The sequence below is a fragment of the Microtus pennsylvanicus genome, chromosome 9, assembly GCF_037038515.1.
Source record: "Microtus pennsylvanicus isolate mMicPen1 chromosome 9, mMicPen1.hap1, whole genome shotgun sequence".
NCBI lineage: Eukaryota > Metazoa > Chordata > Mammalia > Rodentia > Cricetidae > Microtus > Microtus pennsylvanicus.
In genome coordinates, this window is record NC_134587.1 from 108583266 (window position 1) to 108606679 (window position 23414).

A 23414-nucleotide genomic window follows, 5' to 3' on the forward strand; every position below is an offset into this window, starting at 1 on the left:
AACAAGTAAACCCGCAGGGTGGGCAGGGGGCGTGGGAGGGTGGCTGGGAGGGAGGGACAGACCAGAGGCACGTAGGTCCGCTGTGCAGTGAGAAGCGCCCAGGGCGCTGCCAAGGGCTCATCCTGCGAAGAACTCAGAAGTTCCCTGTCCTGGCCTCCTGTGGTAGCTTCAGTGAGAACCCGCGAGGGAAAAGCAAGGCCTGGGGGTTTGCAAGCCTGAGCAGGTCAGCCTGACAGCAGGACGGGGGTACCCCAGCGAGAAGCTAGGGATGGTGGCGCCTCTGGATGAGAGCTTAGGACTTTGGGGTGCAAACAGGGCTCGAGGGGAGCTCCTGCACCTGGGGAGTAATAAGGGATCCTGGGGTGCAACAGAGCTTCAAGGGGACCTGTGTCAAAAAAAGATGGGGACCGGATGCGTGCTTGACACGCCCTGGGATTCTGGGGTGTGACTTGTTAAGTTTCGCAGAGGTAGGTAGAATTGAGATGTGGAGTCTCCTTATCTCCAAGACTGAGGCCTCTGTAGCCCCCAGGAAGTGATTTCGACTCTCGGGGAACCTGGAACTCGGAGAAGCCTCGGGGCTTGGATCTAAAACAAGCTGGATCAAGTAGGCTCCAGCACCGGCAGGTCCTGGGCGGGAGCTGGGGCCTGAGGCTCCGGGGAAGGGATCTCGGAAACAAGCTGTGTTGATGCGCACCGGACCACGCCCCCTAAAGCCTTGGCCCCGCCCTCAGCACCTGCGTGTTTTCCTTGCCGCAAGGACGAGCCCCCCTTCCCCCCTCCCCGCATTTTGTTGCCGTGGAGATTGGTAGGTAGCTTGGGCAGGCCGCTCTAGCTTGCGAGTCTCGTTGGCTACAGGCTATCTGGCCCGCGCGTCCTCTCTATGGTCCAGGCCTCCGGAAGGGGGTCGGCCTGTGCGGAGCTGGGTGAGGGGCTGGGAGCGTTAGGTGGCAGGGAAGAGGGGTTCGGGGCGGAGCTAGGCGCTGGGTGGTCCGCACTGACCCGACTTTCCCGTGAGCCGCGGCTGACAAGGCTTGGCGGCGGCGCGGGAAGCCCAGGTAGAATCCGGGTCCCGAATGTCACTAAGCGAGGGGCTCTGGGCGTGCCCCCGCCTGTGGGCGGGGCCGTAGCCTTAGCTGGGCGGGGTCACAGGACGCTGTAGGGGCGGGGCCTGCCTCAGGGCGGGTGCGTTCGGGACTGTGGGCGGGACCATAGACCTCACCTGTAGGAGGGACGTGGGGCAGAGCACGCGTGCGACGTGGGGGCGAAGCCAAGGCCTCCTCTGGAGGAGGAGCCTCGATCAGGTTGCCGGGCTTTGATTTGAGGCTCTCACTTGTAGGCGGAAACAGAGTCATAAGATGGGGGTGTGGTCTAATGGTGAGGGGCGGAGCCTGGCGGTGTTGGTGTCCAGGCACGTGGTCAAGGCGTGGGGCGGGGTAGAAATTCTGGGGCTGGGGGGGAGGATCGGATGGCAATGATTGACAGCGAGGTGTCCAATCCCAGACCTTGAGGCGGGTTGGGTTAAGGCTACCCAGGACCCCGACTCAAGCAGGCGACAGCCTGAGGGAACGCAGTGTCGTCAAGGACTGGGACGCTGCCTGGGCGGGGCCGGGGCCAGGCTGGGGGCGGGGTCCGCGGCCTCAGCTGTGTGCTCTGCAGGATGCGGGCTCCGGGAGCGGGGACGGCCTCGGTGGCCTCGCTGGCGCTCCTCTGGCTGCTGGGGCTTCCGTGGACCTGGAGCGCGGCGGCGGCGTTCGGTGTGTACGTGGGCGGCGGCGGCTGGCGCTTCCTGCGTATTGTCTGCAAGACGGCGAGGCGGGACCTCTTGTAAGTAGATGGGGCCATGGAATGCATGTCCTTCGGCGAGCCGGAGTCTTACAAGGTGGTGTAAGGGTTCCCGTGTGGCCCGGCGTTGCTTTTATGGTTGGGACGGTGCCCGAGAGTGGAGTGACAGATTGCAGTGCTCTTCCGGGTCCTGCAGGAGACAGACGGGAGTTGTGGAGAGAATTGAGTACATGATTGGGACTTGGAGAGGTGTTAGGTGGCCACCGTGAGAGCCTGGGTAATTGGTAGATGTTGAGAGAATTGGGGGTTCCGGTGGCGCGATGGAGACTGAGACCTCTAGGGGTGACCTATGTCCAGATTCTTGAAATGAACAGGTTTGGGGTGAAGGAACGTCTTGGGGAGTCTAAAGGATTACGTGATCAAAAGGGTCTCTAAGGAGTGTTGGCCTGTCCTGGGAGATCTCTGTGGAACCTTGAGCATCGTTCCGGGCCTGTGGGATGGTCACTGTATGTACCAGGGGATCTCTGGGGGGAGGTCTCGGGGGAGTTATGGTGTACAGGAACCTGGAGGCTTCTAGGATTCTCACAGGGTTTTGTTGAGGGGAGCTGGGGATCGTTGTAGGGTGACCTCAGTATTGCTGGGATGCAGAGTCTCAAGTGAACCTTGAGGAGCCATCTGAGCACCTTCACAGGCCGCTTTCAGGAGCAGACTGAGTATGTGAGGAAGCAGGTTTTCAGGGGACAGCAGGATGGTGTGGAATGATGGGCCCTCCCAAGTCGACTGGCTGGAGCTGCAGCTTTTCCAGACCGTGGTTCTTGCCTGCTGTCTGCCTCCTGGACTTTCTTTCTGTTTTTCTTCTCAAAGTAGTGGAGAAACTTCATTCGAAGCAAATTAGTGTGGAGTCAGAGAAGACATTGTACTGTGTGACAGCAGGCGTATGAGTGAGGGCACTCAGGGCTTTGTTTTTGGAGATGGACTCTCAAGTAGTCTAGGCTGGCCTTGAACTCTCCATAGAGCCAAGGATGACCTTGAAGTCCTGGTCCTCTGCCTTTCGCTCCCCAGTGCTGGGAATGTAGCAAGAGCTTTGTGCGCACCGAGCAAGCGTTGCCACTCAGCCCAGACCACAGTCCTTGCTTTACTTTTTGAGAGGGTTCTTATGGAATCCAGTTTCTCATATCTCTTCTTTCTTTTCATTTTCTCCCCCCTCCCCACCCTCTGTCTTTCTTGCCCAGGCAGCCCTGGAACTCAAGATCCTTCTGAACCAGCCTCTGGAGTAGCAGGGTGACAGGCAGGTGGTTATCTTAGGAATAAGTGGAGGGGACTGGGGGGATGGCTCAGCACTCAGAAGCACTTGCAGAAGACCTGAGTTTGGTTTACCACCTGCACCTCCAGTTCCAGGTGATCTACTGCCATCTTCTGGCTCTGCAAGCTCCGCCCCCATGTGTGCACATATAAACACGCAAGTCTTCAAGCACATACATGGGAAATAAAATCAGTACTTCACTTTTTAAATGCACCCAGTGTCACACAGGAAGCCATGGACTGGTGCAGGCAGGGTGACTCCAAATCTGGCTGGCCACTGAACAGCTTTTGCTTTTAGAATTACCTTTTCTTCTTTTTTGGGTGTTGATGTTTGTTTGTTTTTTTTTTTAGATTTTATTTATCATATGTGTATTGGTGTTTTGCCTGCATGTATGTCTGTGTGAGGGTGTTGGATCCTTTAGTACTGGAGTTACATCCAGTTCTGAGCTGCCCTGTGGTTGCTGGGAATTGAACTCAGGACCTCTGGAAGAGCAGCTAGTGCTCTCAACTACTGAGCCATCTCTCCAGCCCTCTTTGTCTTTGTTTTCATGTTTTTGAAACTGGGTCTTACTGGAACCCAGGTTGGCCTGAAGCTTCGCATCTCCTGGCCTTGGACATTCCCTGCCCAGCTCTGCCCGCACCTGCTGTCCCGGAGCACCTGCCAGACCCTGCTGGGGTCTCCCAAGGGGCCTGCTCTTTTCTGCTGGCTGAGTCCTAGGGCTCTGGATGAAAGAAGCTAAGGCCAAGAGAGGCCCTGGGAAGGGCCAGGCTGGACAGAGTTGTCTTTGTGCTCAGTGTGGGGGTGGCTTGGGCAGCTGCCAGCCTGAGTGCCGGGGCATGTGGTAGGGACAAAACACCGGATCCCTGCCTGCCGGCGTGGGCCCGCTGGTGGGAGAGGCAAGCTGGAGGGAAGGGCCCTAACAGGCCTACCATGCTGCTGGAACCCGGCCTGCCTCTGCCTCACAGGCCCACCAGCTGTGGCCTGGTCCCATTTCAACTTTTGGAAGAATAGCTTCCTGCTGCCTTAGCCCTGTGTCCTCAGCTGACACACCCACTGTGTTCAGGGGTCCTGCGCAGTTAGTAGACACCAGGATCTGACCGCACTTTGGGTGGTCCACTTCTCTCATCTCTGATTTGGATCCGTAAGCAGCACACTTTCTCGAGGTGCATGCACTGAGCACCTGCTGTGTGCAGCACAGCATCTGTGCCAGTGCAGGCTCGTGGAGGACCCTGAGGGAGCTTTGTTCAGTTCTGAGCCGTTCTGCCCTTCGCTTGCTGTGTGACCTCTCTGAGCCGGCAGCTTATCCATCGAATCCCAGTGTGTTGTGACAGTCCTTTGAGTGTAGCTGTTGACAGCACAGTGCTCGGTAGATGCTAGGTGTGTGATGGATGCTGGGGCCGAGCGTCTGCCCGGGACACCCATTTTAATTTCCTGGTGGTGGCATTTGGTTTTCTTAGTCACTCTGTTTATAACCAAACTGTGTCCACTACTCTGTTCATTCTGGTCCTGAGCGTGGTCCAGGAGTCACCCAGGACCGTTGTTGAGGGGTCTGCATCCATAACAGCCTGGAAGACACAGCTTTTTTTTTTTGTTTGTTTGTTTTTCGAGACAGGGTTTCTCTGTAGCTTTGGAGCCTGTCCTGGAACTCCCTTTGTAGACCAGGCTGGCCTCGAACTCACAGAGATCCGCCTGCCTCTGCCTCCCGAGTGCTGGGATTAAAGGTGTGCGCGACCACCACCCGGCCTGGAAAACACAGCTTTGAGCCCGAGCTGTCAGGCTGTAACTGTGGAATGACCATGGAGAGCCAACTTTTAAAATTACTATTTAAGTGTTTTGTTTTATTGGATAAGTATGAATGTTTCTTTCTCTCTCCCTCTCCCCGTCTCTCCCCTCCCCTCTCCGCCCTCCCCCTCCGTCTCTCTCCCTCTCTCTCTCTCCCCTCTCCCTCTCTCACCCTCTCTCTCTCACACACATGCACACACGCGTGTGTGCACGCTGTGTGTCCCTAATAGTGTTCACAGAGGCTGTAAGAAAGTGTCAGATCTCTTGGAACTGGAGTTACAGATGTGAGCCAGCATGTGGGTTCTGTGTACCCCTGAGCTGTCCCCCAGATCCCAATTTCATTTTGAGTTAGCATCTTGCTGTGTACTGCAGGCGGGTCTAGAAGCCCTGGTCCCCTCTGTTCCTGGGTGTTGGGGTGGCAGGTGTGTGCCATTTACCAAGCTCAACACATACCGTGTGTTCCTCTTTGTACTTGCCTTATGACGATGTGCTGGGCGGTGCTGAGCCTAGCTTGTCTGCAGTAAACACCACAGCATCTTAAAGAGCGTGTCTGGGGCTGCCTCCCGGCACAGGGTCACCACACAGGAGCCCACTGTGACAGGAATGCTGGTGCACAGTGCAGAGCAGGAGCCGGAAGGGCGGGCTCTTCTGGGTGGGTGAAATGGATGCATAGTAGCTCAAGAGGATTGCCCTCATGCCTGATGACCCGAGTTCAGTCCCCAGGACCCTCAAGGTAGAGGGGAAAACAGGCCCCCAAGTCTTCCTCTGATCATGCACACAGTGAGTGAGTGTGTTGGTGGAACTTAAAAAAAAAATGAAGACTTCACATTCTCTTGGCTTTGCAAGCTTCCAGGAACCATGATCCTGGACTCACGGGGTGATCTGTGTGCGTTCCGTCACATGACCTCTGAATGACCAGGGCGGTGCGTGTCATGATGAGTCAGATCAGTAGGAACACTGGTTGTTTTACATTTATTTTGTGTGTGGGCCCATGTGAGTGCACATGTGCATGCGTGGAAGTCAGAGGATATGCGCACGCCTTTAATCCCAGCACTCAGTAGGCAGAGGCAGGCAGATCTCTGCAGGTTCTTCATAGCAAGTTCTAGGCCAGCAAGGGCTACACATTGGAACACTGTCTGATTTTTTTCTTTTTCTTTTTTGTTTTAGTATTTTTATTTATTATGTATACAGTGTTCTGTCTTTATATATGCCTACTCGCCAGAGAGGGCACCAGATCTCATTACAGATGGTTGTGAGCCACCATGTGGTTGCTGGGGATTGAATTCAGGACCTCAGGAAGAGCAGTCAGTGTAACCTCTGAGCCATCTCTCCAGCCCCTGATTTTTTTCTTTTCTTTTCTTTTTTTTTTCCCCGAGACAGGGTTTCTCTGTGGTTTTGGAGCCTGTCCTGGAACTAGCTCTGTAGACCAGGCTGGTCTCGAACAGAGATCCGCCTGCCTCTGCCTCCCGAGTGCTGGGATTAAAGGTGTGCGCCACCACTGCCCAGCTTCCTGATTTTTTTTCTTAAAGACTTTTAAACATTATATTAACATTTTTAAGGCAAGAGTTTTGAGGAGACCCCTGTCCTGTAGCCCAGGCTAGCCTCATAATCACTGGGTAACCTTGAGCTAATGAGCTCCTGCCTTAATGATAACTGGCTCCCTCAGAGGTGACCTTTATCTGTTCCCAGGGCTCCTCCTATTGTACCTTGGCATAGCCCCCAAGCCTGTCTTGAGCACTGATGACCCTGGGGCACAGGTGGCTTGGGAACAGCCATGCCCAGGCTCCTGCCTCTGTGGGACTCCTTGTGGCAGATGCTGAACCAGGAGAGCTGGGCCTTGGGCTTCTGGTCATCTCCTCAGATCCTGTCCAAACTTCTTTTCTCTTCCCCACCCTTCACCTCTTCTTTGTTTAATTTCAGCTTTTACTTAATCTGCTTAGGTTATTTTTTTTTTATGTGCATAGATGTTTTTGCCTGCATGCATGTGTACCATGTGCCTGCAGAAGGCAGGAGAGAGGGCTTGGGATGGGGACTGGAACTGTGGATGGTGTGAGCTGCCGTGTGCTGGACTCAAATGCAGGTTCTCTGCAAGAGCAGCCAGTGCTCTAACCACCGAGTAAACTCTCTACTTTCCAGCTGTTTTTTGTTTGTTTGTTTAAACTTTTGAGACAGAATCACACTCTAGAGCAGTGGTTGGCCTTACTCTTTCATCCCCCTGCGTCAGACCCCTGAATGCTAGGACACCACTCTGCCTGACTTGTTGCCTCCTGTGTCTCCAGGGAGACAAACAAGGGCAGGATGAGAAACGAGTCTGCAGTCCATGGCTGTGGAAGGTCCTGGGTGCCAGGGAAGAGACGCCAAGGCAGGGGTCCTGGAGTGTTTGAGCCTAGCGCAGCTGAACCGAGACCTGAGGGAGCATGGCTGCTGCAGCCTGCGGGAAGGCGCTGGGGAGGAAGGTGCTGGGCGGGGTCAGGGAGCCCTGTTTATTTTTCTGCAGTGAGCAGGTGGTGAGTGGGAAGGGGACGGCCCAGAGCATTTTCTTTGTCCCTTGTGAGCCTCACCCAGGCACAGAAGAGGCGCTGGACATCCAGGGAGGAATGAAAGCCTGAGGGTGACCAGGTCTCCATCTCTAGTCACATAAGCCAGGCACCTGTGTGGAGGCCACTGTCCCTCCTCTGACCACTGGGACCTGTCACTGCCCAGTGCTCTCTCTGTGTGGGGATCACCCTGGAGTCAGCAGCCCAAGGGCATGATAGACAGATGAGAGAGGCCATGAAGGATGAGAGGGGATGAGAGGAGGAGGAGGAGGAGGATGAATGAAGGAAGCTGCTGTGATTCTGTAGCCTGAGGCAGGGTTGCCATAAGTTCAAGGCTAGCCTGGGCTGTCAAGGGGGAGTCTCATCTTGGCTAGCCTGTGGTCACTGTCTCTGGGTTCTGTGTCCTGTAGTGATGGGGATAGGGAACTCAAGGGATACCCCAGAAAGATGAACAAGGCCAGGCCTGTCAACCCAGTGCCTCCAGATGCTGAGGCCAGCATGCAAGCTCCAGGCTGGACGGCAGTTAGCCAGACCCTAACTCAAAAGAAGAAAGTGGGCTGGGGCGTGGCTGAGGGGTGGAGTCCCTGCCTAGAGTTTCTGTGAGGGCCTGGACCCTGGTAGTAGGATTGCTTGCTCAGTATGTATGTTGACCTGGGTTCAACCGCAACATTACAGAGAACAAAGGAGAATCTGACCCTGATGCTTAGGCCGTCAAGGAAGACTACGTGGTGACTAACACATGGTAGACACGCTGGCTTTTCCTGGAAGGCTGGTAATCTGAGTTATCAGCCATTAAAGGACTAAGCATACTGGACCCCCAACTGTTGTGGGGTCCCTGAGCTCGAGCCGGTTCTGGGCAGTGACTTTGTCCCCTTCCCTGCAGTGGCCTCTCAGTTCTGATACGTGTGCGCCTGGAGCTGTGGCGACACCGGCGTGCAGGAGACACGATCCCACGCATCTTCCAGGCCGTGGCCCGGCGGCAACCAGAGCGCCTGGCGCTGGTGGATGCCAGCAGCGGCGTGTGCTGGACCTTTGCACAGCTGGACACCTACTCTAATGCCGTGGCTAACCTATTCCGCCAGCTGGGCTTCACGCAAGGCGATGTAGTGGCCGTGTTCCTGGAGGGTCGGCCTGAGTTCGTGGGGTTATGGCTGGGCCTGGCCAAGGCTGGTGTGGTGGCCGCACTGCTCAATGTCAACCTGAGGAGGGAACCTCTGGCTTTCTGCCTGGGTACATCAGCTGCCAAGGCCCTCATTTATGGCGGGGAGATGGCAGCAGGTGAGGCCTGGTGGATACCAGGAGGGTGAGGACCTAGGGATCTTAGGCTTAGGGAGACGCTGGCCAGGAATTGCTTCGTAACTGTGACCCTAAGCCTCTGTTGCCACAGCGGTGGCGGAGGTGAGCGAGCAGCTGGGGAAGAGCCTCCTCAAATTCTGCTCCGGAGACCTGGAGCCCGAGAGCCTCCTGCCCGACACGCAGCTCCTGGACCCCATGATCGCAGAGGCGAGCACCACACCCCTGGCACAAGCCCCCAGCAAGGGAATGGATGGTAAGTGGAGCGGCCCCTGCCATCTGTCCCCTTTGTCCTCAGCTTTGACCACTGACCAACACCTGCTTCTCCTGCAGATCGACTGTTTTATATCTATACTTCGGGAACCACGGGGCTTCCTAAGGCGGCCATTGTGGTGCACAGTAGGTGAGCAGGGTCCCAGCACCCACTGCTCCCCAGCTCTTCTCTTCCGCTCTCCCTCTGACTGAGCTCCACCCATCTCCTCCTCAGCCTCCAGTGGCTCCCCATCCCACCTCCCGCCCTTCCCCACACCCTGGCCCTGCACCCTTGAAGGTTTTTGGTTTTGGAGACAGGATATTTATATTTATTTATTTGTTTGTTTGTTTTTTGAGACCTGGTTTCTCTGTATCTTTGGAGCCTGTCCTGGAACTAGCTCTTGTAGACCAGGCTGGTCTCGAACTCACAGAGATCTTCCTGCCTCTGCCTCCCGAGTGCTGGGATTAAAGGTGTGTGCTACCACCACCCAGCAAGACAGGATTTTTCTGTGTAGACCAGTTCCCTTTGGCACTCACTGAGAGGCGTCAAGGCTCTGTCCTCTCTGGCCCCCACCTCTTCCTCTAGCCCATCGAGGGAGGTCCTTTAAGGCTTGGGACCTTCCCAAGGGGCTCTGGGTCACCTTGCCTCTCACACAGGTACTACCGCATTGCAGCCTTCGGCCACCACTCCTACAGCATGCGTCCGGCTGACGTGCTCTACGACTGCCTGCCGCTCTACCACTCCGCAGGTACGCAAGTGCCCCGGGGCGCGGGTGGGACCCTGCCGGGACCCTCACAGCCACCCTCCCTCTAGGGAACATCATGGGTGTGGGGCAGTGCGTCATCTATGGGCTGACCGTGGTGCTGCGGAAGAAGTTCTCTGCCAGCCGCTTCTGGGATGACTGTGTCAAGTACAACTGCACGGTAGGTCCCGCCTCCTCCCCAGGCCCTGCCCATTATCTCTGTGGGGCCCCGTGCCTTGGGGCTCCAGGGCAAGCCTCCTGTCCTGTACTGGTCAGGATGCAGAGCCCACCTGCACGACTAGACCGGATCTGGGCTCTGAATCTGCGTTCAGCACACGCCCTTCCTGCTCTGGCTCTGATCTGTTCTCTCAGACACCACCTCACACTATAGATCCCGCCCCTGGCTCAAGCCACTGCTTGCTTAGCCAATTCCACTCAGTCGGCCAGGCCCTGCCTCTCACTTAGGCCCCATCCACTCAACCAAACCAAGGTGCATCCTTCCGGCCAGATCTTGCCACTCTGAACCAGATGTACCTGGCCGACCCCTTGTCCCTTCTGACCAAGTCCCCACCCCTTGCAAGGCCACACTAATTCTAGGCAGGCTGTGTCTCACCTGAGCAGGCCCGCTTCTCCCATTCAGGCTGCACTCTGTAAACTAGGCGGTCTCATCTAGTTAAGCCTCAGCTACTCGGCCCACTCGCCCACCTTGATGGTGGAGTCTGTCTAGGAGAGGAAAGGGAGCCAGCCTGTGTCCCTGGAACACTTTTAAAGGCTTTCTGTGTGAATTCTTCGGAGTCTTGGACCAGCATCACCAAAGGGTGAGGGGCGAGGGGGGGAAGGGCAGCAGCTGTGAGGGGCAAAGGGGCAGCAGGGGGAGGGGCGAAGTAGTGAGGGCAGGAGGGTAGTGCACTCAAGCTGTGTCCAACAAAAGAGCAGAGACAGAGGCTGCTGGCCACGCTACCTCTGGCTGTGGACAACACCTGACGGGTAGGATTTCGCTTAGCTTCAGAGCCAGGCTCTTCCTTGGCAGTCAGGACGGCCTGGACCCATGGTCCTTCTACCTGAGTTTCCTGAGCGAGGCTGGAACCGCAGGCGTGTGGCTGGCTGGCTGACTGCATTGGCCTGGTGGAGTTTGGAGGGTAGCCCTGGCTTTAGGCGGGATTTTACTGAGTTAAAAGAGACCAAAACCCAGAGCTAGAGTCTAAGAATGTTCCAGGACAGGTGTGAGTTCACAGAAATGGAAAAGCAGAGTGTGAGCTTCAGGCAGGGTGACCAAGGGGGGTTCTCCCCCTCTCTGCCCCATCCTCTTTGGAAACAGACTGACTCGTGTCCTTGCTGGCCTAGAACTTGAAATGAGCCCAGTCTGTGCTCCCCTTTGGTCTTAGGATGCTATATGCAGCCCTCCCTCCCCCTTTCCCTTTCCAGCTGGAGAAAAGGAGGGGACACTGTCCCTGTCACTTCAGGGGAGCGAGCCCCCTTTCCAACCTCCCATTAAAAGCTTCAGTGAGCTGGACACGGAGTCTAAAACCCGTGACCCCAGATCAGAGGCTACATCCCTGTCATCCTAGCATTTGGAAGACTAAGGCGGAGGATCAGGAGCTCCTGCATAGTCTGGGCTGCATAGACCGGGCTGCATAGACCCTGTCTCAAAGCACAAATTAGCGTGGGTGACAGCAACCATATCGCCCTGGCTTTTGTTTGTTTATTTTCAGGTCAGCCTGGGCTACATAGTAAGACTTTATATAAAGGAAAGAAAAACAATACAACGAGGGGGGAGGGGATAAAAAAGAATTTGAGGGTACCCAGGAGTTTACTGGAGGTGACACCCTTAATCTATAAGGCAATGGCAGGGGTACAGTGCAATGGGCCACAAAGCTGCCTGGGAAAGGAGAGGCTCTAACAAGGTATGTCGTCAGGGTCCTCCGTCAGTCCGTCCATCCCCCACCCCACTGCACCCCCATTCCTAAGGGGCCTCTTCTGCAGGCCTGCCAGGCCAGGCCCATCTCCGAGCCCCGCTTCTGATTGGACGCGAACTGAGCCTCCTCCTCCCGCAGGTAGTGCAGTACATCGGTGAGATATGCCGCTACCTGTTGAGGCAGCCGATTCGCGACGTCGAGCAGCGGCACCGCGTGCGCCTGGCTGTGGGTAACGGGCTGCGGCCGGCCATCTGGGAGGAGTTTACGCAGCGCTTCGGTGTGCGGCAGATCGGCGAGTTCTACGGTGCCACGGAGTGCAACTGCAGCATCGCCAACATGGACGGCAAGGTTCGCTGCTGTGGGGTGCGGGTCAGCACCCGCGAGTCTCCCTTGGCGAGTACCTTGGGTATGCCGCGTACGTGGGCTGCAGTAGCTCCGCGGGCTGCTCACCGTCGTATCCACCCCAGGTCGGCTCCTGTGGCTTTAACAGCCGCATCCTCACGCACGTGTACCCCATCCGCCTGATCAAGGTGAATGAGGACACGATGGAGCCGCTGCGGGATGCCCAGGGCCTATGCATCCCGTGCCAGCCTGGTGAGCCTGACCCCTGCCCGGTGCCTTGGGGAGCTGGGATCCGCACGGCTCCCACCCTGACTCAGCCTGAGTGTTACCCCTTCCAGGGGAGCCCGGCCTTCTCGTGGGTCAGATCAACCAGCAGGATCCTCTGCGACGCTTCGATGGCTACGTCAGCGACAGCGCCACCAGCAAGAAGATCGCCCACAGCGTATTCCGCAAGGGCGACAGCGCCTACCTCTCAGGTGCGGAACCTTGTGACCCCGCTGGTTGGCTGGATGTGAAACCAGGTCCCACCTGCCCCTCTCCCCTGCAGGTGACGTGCTGGTAATGGACGAGCTGGGCTACATGTATTTCCGTGACCGCAGCGGGGACACCTTCCGCTGGCGCGGGGAGAACGTGTCCACCACAGAGGTGGAAGCTGTGCTGAGTCGCCTGCTGGGCCAGACGGACGTAGCTGTGTACGGGGTGGCTGTGCCAGGCAAGCTGGGGACACGGGGTGGTTGTGGGGTTAGGAGCCCCCAGGAGTCCCTCCAGAAGGGACCCACGGGTACAGTATCCTTGGGCCATACACACTCTGGAGAAGTAGTTGCTGACTAGGTAGAGCACTGGATTGGGAGTCCATTCATATTGTTAACATTGAGTTTGGGGGACCCTTAAGATCAGAAGGATGGAAACAGTCCCTTATAAAATGGATATTGTAAGGACCAGTGCTATCCCAGTTGGGAGGTCACAGAGTAGACTAGAACTCTCCAGGTGGATGGTGCTCTCAGCTGAGCGTCCCTCTGCAGGAGTGGAGGGCAAAGCCGGCATGGCAGCCATCGCAGATCCCCACAGCCAGTTGGATCCTAACTCCATGTACCAAGAACTGCAGAAGGTTCTGGCGTCCTATGCCCGACCCATCTTCCTACGTCTTCTGCCGCAGATGGATACCACAGGTACAGCCCCTGCCTAGGGAACCGGTTACTTTGTTCTAATTTAGACTCCTAGTCCAGGTGTGAATGTAGGGCCACAGCACCTGTCCTGGGGCATGTCTTTGTTTCCTTGTTGGCTTTGTCTGGCACCCCTGTCATTGTCTCACCAGGGGTCCTCAATTGTCGTGTCCAAGGTTCATCTTCTGCATTGTTGTGACAGCTAGGAAGCTGGAGGGCTGTGGGGACTGCACTTCGTGGGGTTCTTTCTCTAGGAATTGTCTCTTTCCCTCCTCAGCCCCAGTTGGACAGCCCTTTCTTGTTCCTTTTATGCTTTTCATGTGGTGCTGAGGATCAAACCCAGGGCCCCAGGCCTGCTCGGCTAGAGTTCTGCCACTGTCTACACACCGGGTTCTTACATAAACATCTGTTCTCTGGACTCAGCCTCTCAGGTCCTTGGATGGCAGATGTGTGCTATTCCACAAGCCTTGTGTGCTGCTGGCATGAGCCTCAGGCTCCTCCGTGCTAGGCAGGTGCCCTGCCTGCTGAGCTGTCAGCACCGCCAGAGAACTAAGTCCCAGCCCCGAGGTTCACCTTTCCTTTTTTTTTTCTTTTTCTTCTCTCTCTCTCTCTCTCTCTCTCGCTCTCTCGCTCTCTCGCTCTCTCTCGCTCTCTCTCGCTCTCTCTCTCTTTTGAGACAGGGTTTCTCTGAAGTTTTTGGAACCTGTCCTGGCACTAGCTCTTGTAGACCAGGCTGGCCTCGAACTTACAGAGATCCACCTGCCTCTATCTCCCGAGTGCTGGGATTAAAGGTGTGCGCCACCACCGCCCAGCTTTCTTTTCTCTTTTTTTCTACGTCAGACAGGTAATGGAGGTGCACTTTTCTTAGTAGAGAAGATACTCTGTTTTTCGATGGGTGGTTGCTCCTCCACATGACCCCAGTACTCAAGAGGCTGGGGTAGGAGGATCACCTTGAGTTTGAGGCCAGCATGGACTTGCATCCAAAAAGTAAGATCAACAATAAAAAAAAAAAACAACTCAAGATGGCATATTTGGATTTGGGGGTTCAGCTCAGCCTCAACAGCATGAAGTATCCCGAAGTCTAGAGCATACCTCATAAACAAGCACAGCCAAGGGCCTGCCTCTGTTGCCTGAGCTGTCCAGTGGACAGCGGCTATGGAGAGTGTCCATTGCTGAAGAGAGTCCTTAGCAGAAGGCTGCTTCCGGTACCCAGCTCTGCTCTCTCCTCTCCTCCTTCCCCCCAGGCACCTTCAAGATCCAGAAGACCCGGCTGCAGCGGGAAGGCTTTGACCCACGCCAGACATCAGACCGGCTCTTCTTCCTGGACATGAAGCAGGGCCGCTACCTGCCCCTGGACGAGGGAGTGCATGCCCGTATCTGTGCTGGAGACTTCTCACTCTGATGGCCCTGCGAGTGGAATGGGCCTGGACTCCTGAGCCCTGGGCACCACCTGACCAGCAGCTCTGGAGGGCATGAGAAACTGGAACCTGAGCGGCCAGGTGTCTCTTCCCCACATCCCACTGTGCATCCATCTGGCCTCCGCCTTTCTGTTTTTCTCCGTCTCTTCTCCCCACCCACCAGGAACCCAACAGACACATCCTGGCTGCTGTGTCCTGCACTGGGACCAGTGTCCAGTGGTCCAGACTGTAGCACCTACCTCCCTCACCATTGTGCCTTAGGAACCTATCCTCAGCTCCCTGTGGAGCAGGTGGCCCATCCAGCTGACCCTCCCTGCTGAGGGTCTGTAGCTCAGTCCACGGTAGCTGGGCAACATTGGCACTCCCTCACTGACCCCCAGTCAACTGGAAATCTTATGTTTGTTTTGAGGCAGTGTCTCACAGTTGAGGCCAATCAGGCCTCAAACCCGCCATCCTACTGCCTCTGCTAGTGAGTGCACCACCCTGCAGTCCAGTCTGAGAGGATAACATTTATACACTATTGTCCCTAGGCCCCCACTTTCCCTCATGTCCTGGAAGCTTCCGGAACTGACTGACTACTTGGATGTGACTAGTGATGGCCCTGACCCTGCAAAGCTTAGGTGTCTTGTTTCACAGCAGGAGAGACCCAAGAAGACTGCTGTGGCGTTCTCTTGGGCAGACCTGGTGGCAGCCCTGGAAGTGCTTCCCTAATGCAGACAGCCCAGACCCTGTTGCTTCTGGCTCCCACGTTCCCCACTGGGTCATCGGTGACTCAGCTCAGTCACCAAGCCAGGCTTCTGCCACATGATGGGTGTGAACAGCACAGCATCCACAAGCTGCCTGCGATCCTTCACACACAAATGTCATTTAAGAAATAAACATGCTGAGCCTTGTCACCTGCCAGAGCACAGCATCTCTGGTCTATCTCGACCTAGGTGCTTTCTGCAGGTCACACCCGAGCCAAGCTGAGCAGGGCCCCACAGTGTCTGTCCTAGTTAGGGTTGCTGTGATGAGACCATGACCAAAGCAGCTTGGGGAGGAGAGGCAAAAACTCAAATGGGGCAGGAACTGATGCAGAGGCTGTGGAGGGGTGCTGCTTACTGGCTTGCTCCCCCTAGTTTATATTCAGCCTGCTTTTTTATAGAACCCAGTACCCCCTGCCCAGGGATGGCACCTCCCACATCAGCTAATCATCAGCCAATCTCGGGGGCATTTTCTCAATTGAGGTCCCCTCCCCCAATGACTGGCTTGTGCCAAGTTGACACAAAAACTAGCCACCACAATCTTAAGAAAGTTAGAAAAAGTTGGGCATGTTGGTGCATGCCATTAATCCCGGTACTCATGAGGCAGAAGCAGGCGGATCTCTGAGTTTGAAGCCAGCCTGGTCTACAGAGTGAGTTCCAGGACAGCCAGGGCTACACAGAGAGACCCTGTCTCAAAAGAGAAAACAAGAATGAGCATCACAAGTCTGATGGCTTGGTCCTGAGGCAGGACTGTGCAAGAGCAAAGGCTTATGTGGCTCAGTTCTGGAGACTGGAAGTACAAATACCTTTGCCACATTTTAGTTTCCAGATGCCCCATCCTTGAACACTGATAGGAGTAACTTCTCCATGTGCGCATGTGTGTGTGTTACAGAGCTCATATAACAGTATCAGTTTTCTCCTTCCCTTGTGTGGTTCCTGGGGATGGAACTTAGGTTCAGGCTTGGGGGTAAGCATGTTTACTGGCTAAGGCATCTCAAAGGCCCCATCTCTTCTTAATATCAGCAGGGCTTCATGGGATAAAATGCATGAATTAAGGGAAGCCATTCTGACAGCAATAGGACCCTGGCCTCCAGGTCAGCATTTACAGACCAAGGAAGCTCCTAGAAGGTGTACCAAGCAGGCATTCAGTCTGTTTCCCTCCAGCTCCCGAGGATGCCCTATCCCTGGACCTTGGTGTCCCAGGGCAGGATGATGCATCTGTCTGTGGGTACCAGGAAGTACCAAAGTGGTAGAGGACAGGGCATGCGGCTAACGCAGCCTTCTGACCCTGAGCCCAGCCCTGGGATGTGCACTGTTCCCTCTACATCTGACACAGCAGCAGTGAAGTTGACAGCAGGCACAGCTAGCAAGAAAAGGGCCCAAGGGTGTGTCTGTTGTCTCAGTGCATGACACTGTTTGGACCTGTGTTCTAGAAGAAACATCCACTTCCAGCCAGCCAGGCTGCACAGTGAAGGGATAGCCAGTTGAGCAAGAACACGTGTCCTCAGCCCTTGGGAGACAGGGTGTAAAGTCCCTGGCAACCCTGATCCCACAATAACATCCCACTTTAAAGCAGCCAGAAGAAAATGTGGACACCAATTTTTTAAAGCCTCAATTTTAAATTAGAAAAATAGCTAATTGCCCTTCCCACCTGAGAGGCACCCATTATTAACTCTCATGGAAGGACAGGCCTGTGAGCCAATCCACAGGATTCACACTGAGGGTTTCTTGGCACAGTATCTCTTCCCTCCTCCTCCCCAGGAGATTTTCACAAAGCAGTACCCTGGCTAGGCCGTGCCCCCAGGCCCTCACTGGGGGATTCTTAAGCCCCTTCATCTTGCTTCTGAGCCATGTCTGGGTATTGTCCAGGCTATTGTGGAAATAAACAATTCTGGCACCACAGTGACGCTGGAAGACAGGAATCCTTCCAGCACTTGTGATGCTTTTATATGGGCATTCCATGCTGTCACCAGGACCGTGCAGCCGGTACAAACCCCTGTAAACACAAACTGATGTGTTCAGACATGCTGTTTGGAGTGAGTGTAGACACTTCAATTTGTCCACTTCACTTCTGTGAATACCTGAGCTCAGGCTGTCCGGCTTTAGAGTGTCTTTACTTACTGAGCCATCTTGAACAATCTAAACCCCCTCAACCTCCATCAGGGCAGGCTCTCATTATGTAGTCCTGGCTGGCCTGCAACTCACTATGTAGACTAGGCTGGCCTCGAATTCAGAGATCTGACAGCCTGTTTCCTTTGTGCTGGGATTAGAGGTGTGCGTCACCGCATCTGGCCTAATTTTTTTTTTTTTTTTTTTTTTTTGGTTTTTCGAGACAGGGTTTCTCTGTGGTTTTGGAGCCTGTCCTGGAACTAGCTCTTGTAGACCAGGCTGGTCTCGAACTCACAGAGATCCGCCTGCCTCTGCCTCCCGAGTGCTGGGATTAAAGGCGTGCGCCACCACTGCCCGGCCTAAATATTTTTAAAATGTACTTACACACCAGGAGTGGAATTCATGCCTTTAGTCCCAGTACTCAGGAGGCAGAGGCAGGTGTATCTCTGCCATTTTTTGGCCAGCCTGGTCTATATACCAAGTTCTAGGACAGCCAGGTCCACACTGGGAAATCTTGTCTTTGGAAACCAAACCAAAACGAAAAACATTTACTTGCAATGTTTCATGGAGTGTAACCTGCCACTTATATCCTCACACTGGCACTCAGAGAGCGGTAGGTTTGAGTATGGGGTACACCCAAGTGGTCCAGCCTGGGCTCAGCATGCATGGGCCCCTGGAATGAGGTTTCCCGAGTTCAGCAGTGTCAGGCTCACACAGCACCATGCACTCCTCTGGTTGCTAGGCTCAGTGCTTAAGAGCACTGATCGGCTTCCCACCACGCACACTGAGGTCCACAGGTCAAACTCAGTCTGGGGTATCCCATGCCCTTTCCTGGGCTCTGCAAGCACGTGCTACAGTACACCCGTGTACACATAAAAAGTAAGTAAAAATAGAGGGGGAAATAGAGAAGGGTTATGTGGGTCTTCCTGGTAGAAGCAGCTGGGGTCACCTCCAAGATTCACACCCTGGCTGATCTACTTGGGTCAATGATCTTAACAGTCTCAAAGGTTTCCGTATTTTCCCAAAATAGAACGAGCAGCTGGGAGACACCTGTTCACGCGCACGAGTGGGGGCAGTTTCACATCCAAAAGCAACAGGATGTTCAACTGTCCTGCGGAGTTCTCTCTTCGGCGGGCAGCTGTGGGCTGAGGGCCACAAACCGCAGCACCTGCTCGCTTAACCAGAAAGGCGAGTCTGGCCAGGACCGGAAAGTAGGGAGGGCCGGGCAGGCGCGCCGACGTCTGGGTGTGTGGAATAGAATCCCACTCATTAGCCCAACCTGGCGTCGAACTCACTCACAGCCAGCCTCCTGCCCTGGTCACCTGTGCAGGTGCGACTCTGTGATGCAGAAGTTGGCCCACTCAGTGCAGCTGCACGCCAGTCACCGCGCACTCCGACCGGGGAAGGACAATCGTTGCCACCAAGGCGTGCCCCGCCCACCACCCCAGAGCCCGGAGTGCACTGGGGTTCCAGGAACAGCCGGCCCGGCCCGGGCGAGGCGTCATCTGCGCATGCGCCCAGCGCCCCGGCTCAAAGCTCTGGGACCCAGGGTAGTTCGGCCATCGCGCAGGCGCACTGGCGGCTTCCCCGCTGCAGCCATGGCCGAGTCCGCGCCTGGTCTCATCTCGGTCTTCTCCAGCCCGCAGGAGTTGGGCGCGTCGCTGGCGCAGCTGGTAGCGCAGCGGGCCGCGAGCTGCCTGGAAGGGAACCGTGGCCGCTTCGCGCTCGGCCTGTCGGGCGGCAGCCTGGTCTCCATGCTGGCCCGGGACCTGCCCGCCGCCGTCTCTCCCACCGGGCCCGACAGCTTCGCGCGCTGGACGCTCGGCTTCTGCGACGAGCGCCTCGTGCCCTTTGAGCACGCCGAGAGCACGTACGGCCTCTACCGGGTGAGCGCTGCGGGGACGCGCACTGCCCGGCTACGGCTGCCGTCGCGGGCCACGCGGAGTCGGCCCCGTCCGCTGAGGAAGTGCGGACTACGGGGGCCGCCGCGGGCCACGTCTAGCCGGCTCCGCCTGCCGAGGAAATGCCCAGGAGCTGCTTCAACGCCTACGCGCGGGCTACGGGTCGCCCTGGGTCTTGCGGAATGTGCAGTGACGTTCACCCAAGCCTGGCCTGAAGGGTCCCCGCCAGCCCGCATCTTCCAGAGGGCTGCGTCCCGGCTATGGGGCCTTGCAGGCCGTGGCTGTTGGCGCACTCACCCTGCGTCTGGTGTCCAGGGTGTGTTGGGCCTCAGTTTCCTCATCTCTAACATGAGCAGCCTGGGATCTGACGGCCACCTGGCCCCCTATAGGGTTCAGAGCGCCCTGATTCACGCACAGGGAAACTGAGGCATGGAAGACTGAGCTCTGAGCACCCCTGGGTGTCTGCCACTGCCCCCTTGGGGAGGATCGCCCACTGTCATTGACCTAGAGGCAGGGGCCACCACACTAACTTCAAGGTGTGGAAACAGACCAGAAGATGCAGGTCTCTCATTTAGGGCCTCAGTTTTGAAATGCATGACTTTGAACGCAGTGCCTGCCCAAGAACTTCATTGGACTGTGGGCTGTGGGTACTGAGCTCAAGGCTCAGTTGTTAGAGTGATTGCCTAAAATACACAGGGTCCTGGGTTCCATCTGAACGTCATATAAACCAAGCACAATAGTGCACACCTGTGCTCCCAGCACTGGGAGCTAGAGGCAGGAGGATGGAGGCCAGCCTATGCTACCCATGTAAGAAAGGATCGCTAAGTAGGTCCCTCTGTCTGACCAAGGCAACCCAGAGACACAGGATTTCACCAGCAGGCAGATGGAGTCTGTTGATTTGGTGTTAGGGTTCCGTAGGTGGTCCTGACACAATGGGGGTGTCTTGCCTTCCTGGTTCACACACCTTCCTGTGGCCTTCAGCCTGGAGCCTGTGCTCATCTCGTCCCCATTCAGGGCCCTTAGCGTCCTGAACTCTGGCTGGTACAGCATCGCCACTCTCCCCATCTGCCTAGGGTACCAGCACCCTGCCATTTTGCCATTCACTGCAAGCCTCTACCTGCTCCACTAAGCTGGGCATGGAGACACAGGCTAGGCGGTGCCCAGTTCTCCAAGGCCCTAGAAGTCAATGAGGACCGTCTTCCCAGGGGCCCACCAGGTGCCAGCTGCATGCTCGATGCAGCCAAGCTTGGTCCCTAAGATAGGGAGCCCCAGGCAGCCTGGGGAGTCAGCCAGGCGGTGGAGCGGAGCCCAGTGTGAGTGACACAGGGTTCCTAGCTTTAGACAAGCCCCCGTCTGGACAGTACTGTGCCAGGCACCTGACGCTGCTGTTGGGTCACTCGCTGACTGTCCCTTCCTCTTCCACAGACACACCTGCTCTCAAAGCTGCCCATCCCAGACAGCCAGGTCCTCACTGTCAATCCTGCCTTGCCCGTGGAGGACGCTGCAGAGGACTATGCCGGGAAGCTGAGGCAGGTGGGTCCCAGAACAGGTGGAGAAGCCGTAGAAGACTTGGGGACACAAGCTGTGGCTCTGGGGGGTGACCAGTTGTAGGGAGACTCGGGCTGGAGTCTCACATCTTCAGACCCCAGGTTCCTGGTCATTGAAAGGGAAATTGAGCCTCCAGTCTGGGTCAGAATAGTGAGTGTGATAGCGTGTCTGTGACCCAGCACTTGGGGGACTGAGGCAGGAGCCTGGCCAGATGTCAGACTAGCCTGAGGGTGACTCTCAACTCAAAAACACCACAGCCCCCATACCATGCCAGAGCTGCCCAGTGCCAGGTGGTCACGTACTCTGTAGAGAATGTGATGCTCTTGCTGAGGAACCCAGACATGGAAACCTGGCTCCAGCTTCCTTCTGTGTGACCTCTGAGCCCTGCACACACCACCATCTTCCCCTTCAGGCCTTCCAAGGAGACACTGTCCCCGTGTTTGACCTGCTGATCCTGGGGGTGGGCCCTGACGGCCACACATGCTCGCTCTTCCCTGGTCATCCCCTCCTACAGGTGAGCATGGGGATCCTCTCCCAGCCCTGACCTGCTGAGCCTCAGACCCCTTGGGCATGGTGGCAAATGCCTGTCATCCCAGCACTTGGGAAGGGGCACGAAGCTCGCAGTGAGGTTGAGGGCAGCCTGGGTCACAGAGTAAGAACCCAAAGGATTACCAAAGGGAGACCTGCCGACACTGTACACTTGGTGCCTGGGTGGGGTTGGCGGGTTCAAGTTCCGTCCACAGATACAGCGCAAGGGTAGGCATGACCTGTCCCCACTGGCCTTCCTCCCCCAGGAGCAAGAGAAGATTGTGGCTCCCATCAGTGACTCCCCAAAACCACCACCGCAGAGGGTGACCCTGACGCTCCCTGTGCTGAATGCAGCCCAGAGTATCATCTTCGTGGCCACAGGGGAAGGCAAGGCAGCTGTGCTGAAGGTAAGGGGTGGGCACAGGAGGACACGGGGGATCACAGGGCAGACACGGGGGATCATGGCGGTCACAGATGGTCAGAAGGGCGGTCACGGGAGGTCAGAAGGGTGGTCACGGGATGGACTATGAGAGGGAAGTCTGCAGAGATCACAGGCCCTGCTCCCAAGTGACTGCTGGTGTGGCCATCTGTGTCTCTAGCCCCTTTTGGGGACAGGATGCCTAAGACTTGATGGCTGCTGGCCTAGCTCCAGGCTCAGTGAGGGACCCTGTACAAGGGAATAAGGTACAGGGTGATAGAGAGGGACACCTCCCCTGAGCTGCAGGGTGATAGAGATGGATACCAAACACATTTAAAATAATAATAATAATAAAGCCTGAGATGGAAAGGGGGCGCGTGGAGTGGTGAGGACCTGCTGCCCTTCCTGAAGACCCAGGTTCGATTTACAGCACCAACATGGCAGGTCACAACCACCTGTAGCGCTAGTCCAGGGGTTCAGGTGCCTTCTTCTGGCCTCTGGGGCACCCTGCATTCACATGGTGCATATACACGCAGGAAAAGCACCCACACATAAAAAGAAAAAAATAAGGGGGTAAGACGGCTTAGTGGGTAAATGGGGTTGCCACCAAACTTAAGTTCAGACTTTGAGTTCTCAGACAACCTGAGTTCAGTTCCCAGCACCACCTGTTGTCCACATACTGGGGAGGCAGCAAGAGGAGGACCATCCATGCTACATAGCAAGTTCAAGGCCCGCCTGGGCTACATGAAGCCCTGCCTCCTCCTAATAGAACAGCAAACAAACCTGTTCCACGGAGCTTTAGAACCCGCGGGTGCCTGTCCCTACATCCAAACAGATCCCAGTCCGCCCCCTCTGTCCGCGCTGGGGTCTGAGGTGGGTCCCGGGTCTCTCATACAGCGCATCCTGGAGGACAAAGACAGCTCGCTGCCGGCCACCATGGTGCAGCCGCGCACGGGCGCCCTCTGCTGGTTCCTGGACGAGGCGGCCGCACGATTGCTGTCGGTGCCCTTCGAGAAGCATTCCACGCTGTAGCGCAGGGCACACACGCGTGGGCACTTTGGGGCTGGCCCCCGGCCTCTGCCCCGGGCTTTCTGGAAAAGCCTCCGGGAGCCGCGGGAGCGAGCCAACTGAGAATTAAACGGAGCGTTCTGGAACTCTGGTCCCTGTGGTTTTTGGTGGCAGAGGGTGGGGCCGGGCAGTGAGCTCGGGTGCGGCTGACAGCACACGGGGCCTCAGAGAAATGTGGAGCCTGGGCTTCTGGCCCCGCAGTGCACACATCAGAATGAAGAAAGGGTCGTTTTCAGTTCCAAGCGCAGGACTGCTCACAAGTACCTCGTGGCTGCTTGTGTTCCAGCCGTGTGGCCACTATGGTAGAAGGGAGATAGGCTGAGGGAACATGCCAGGGTTCACCTGGCACCCCAGCCAGTGCCTCAGTCTCCCTGTAGGCCTGATCAGAGCCTTGAGCCTCCCTTGATGATGCCGCAGGGTCACGTAACAACGAGAGAAGTGTCTGAGGTGACTCTTGGGATGTCCCCTTAGACGGTTTCTCCCCTACCTCCTTTTACAGAAGCAGAAATGTGGGCATAAAGGCTGGAGCTTCAGCAGCCTCCGTGTGCATGAAATGGATATGTACATC

At 56.3% G+C, this 23414-nt stretch overlaps 2 protein-coding genes across 4 annotated transcripts; both read left to right on the forward strand.

Moving 5' to 3' along the window:
• The first annotated feature begins 63 nt into the window (after positions 1 to 63).
• On the forward strand, positions 64 to 15431 carry Slc27a1 (solute carrier family 27 member 1). 3 transcript variants are annotated; one of them, XM_075987068.1, is made up of 14 exons: positions 64 to 223; positions 523 to 805; positions 1657 to 1824; positions 8288 to 8682; positions 8792 to 8953; positions 9031 to 9100; positions 9607 to 9698; positions 9764 to 9873; positions 11747 to 11956; positions 12076 to 12202; positions 12289 to 12426; positions 12498 to 12662; positions 12973 to 13119; positions 14358 to 15431. In XM_075987068.1, the coding sequence occupies exons 2-14, from the start codon at positions 687 to 689 to the stop codon at positions 14513 to 14515; spliced, it is 2061 nt and encodes a 686-aa protein (XP_075843183.1). In that variant the 5' UTR covers positions 64 to 223; positions 523 to 686; the 3' UTR covers positions 14516 to 15431. The 3 variants fall into 3 exon arrangements, with proteins under 3 accessions (XP_075843183.1, XP_075843185.1, XP_075843184.1); XM_075987070.1 differs by lacking the exon at positions 523 to 805 and having other exon boundaries at positions 69 to 223; XM_075987069.1 differs by lacking the exons at positions 64 to 223; positions 523 to 805 and adding an exon at positions 921 to 1055.
• Positions 15432 to 18906: 3475 nt separating this feature from the next.
• Positions 18907 to 22932, forward strand: Pgls (6-phosphogluconolactonase). Its single transcript, XM_075987071.1, has 5 exons — positions 18907 to 19269; positions 20710 to 20817; positions 21245 to 21346; positions 21627 to 21767; positions 22676 to 22932. The coding sequence occupies exons 1-5, from the start codon at positions 18982 to 18984 to the stop codon at positions 22808 to 22810; spliced, it is 774 nt and encodes a 257-aa protein (XP_075843186.1). The 5' UTR covers positions 18907 to 18981; the 3' UTR covers positions 22811 to 22932.
• Positions 22933 to 23414: the final 482 nt, after the last annotated feature.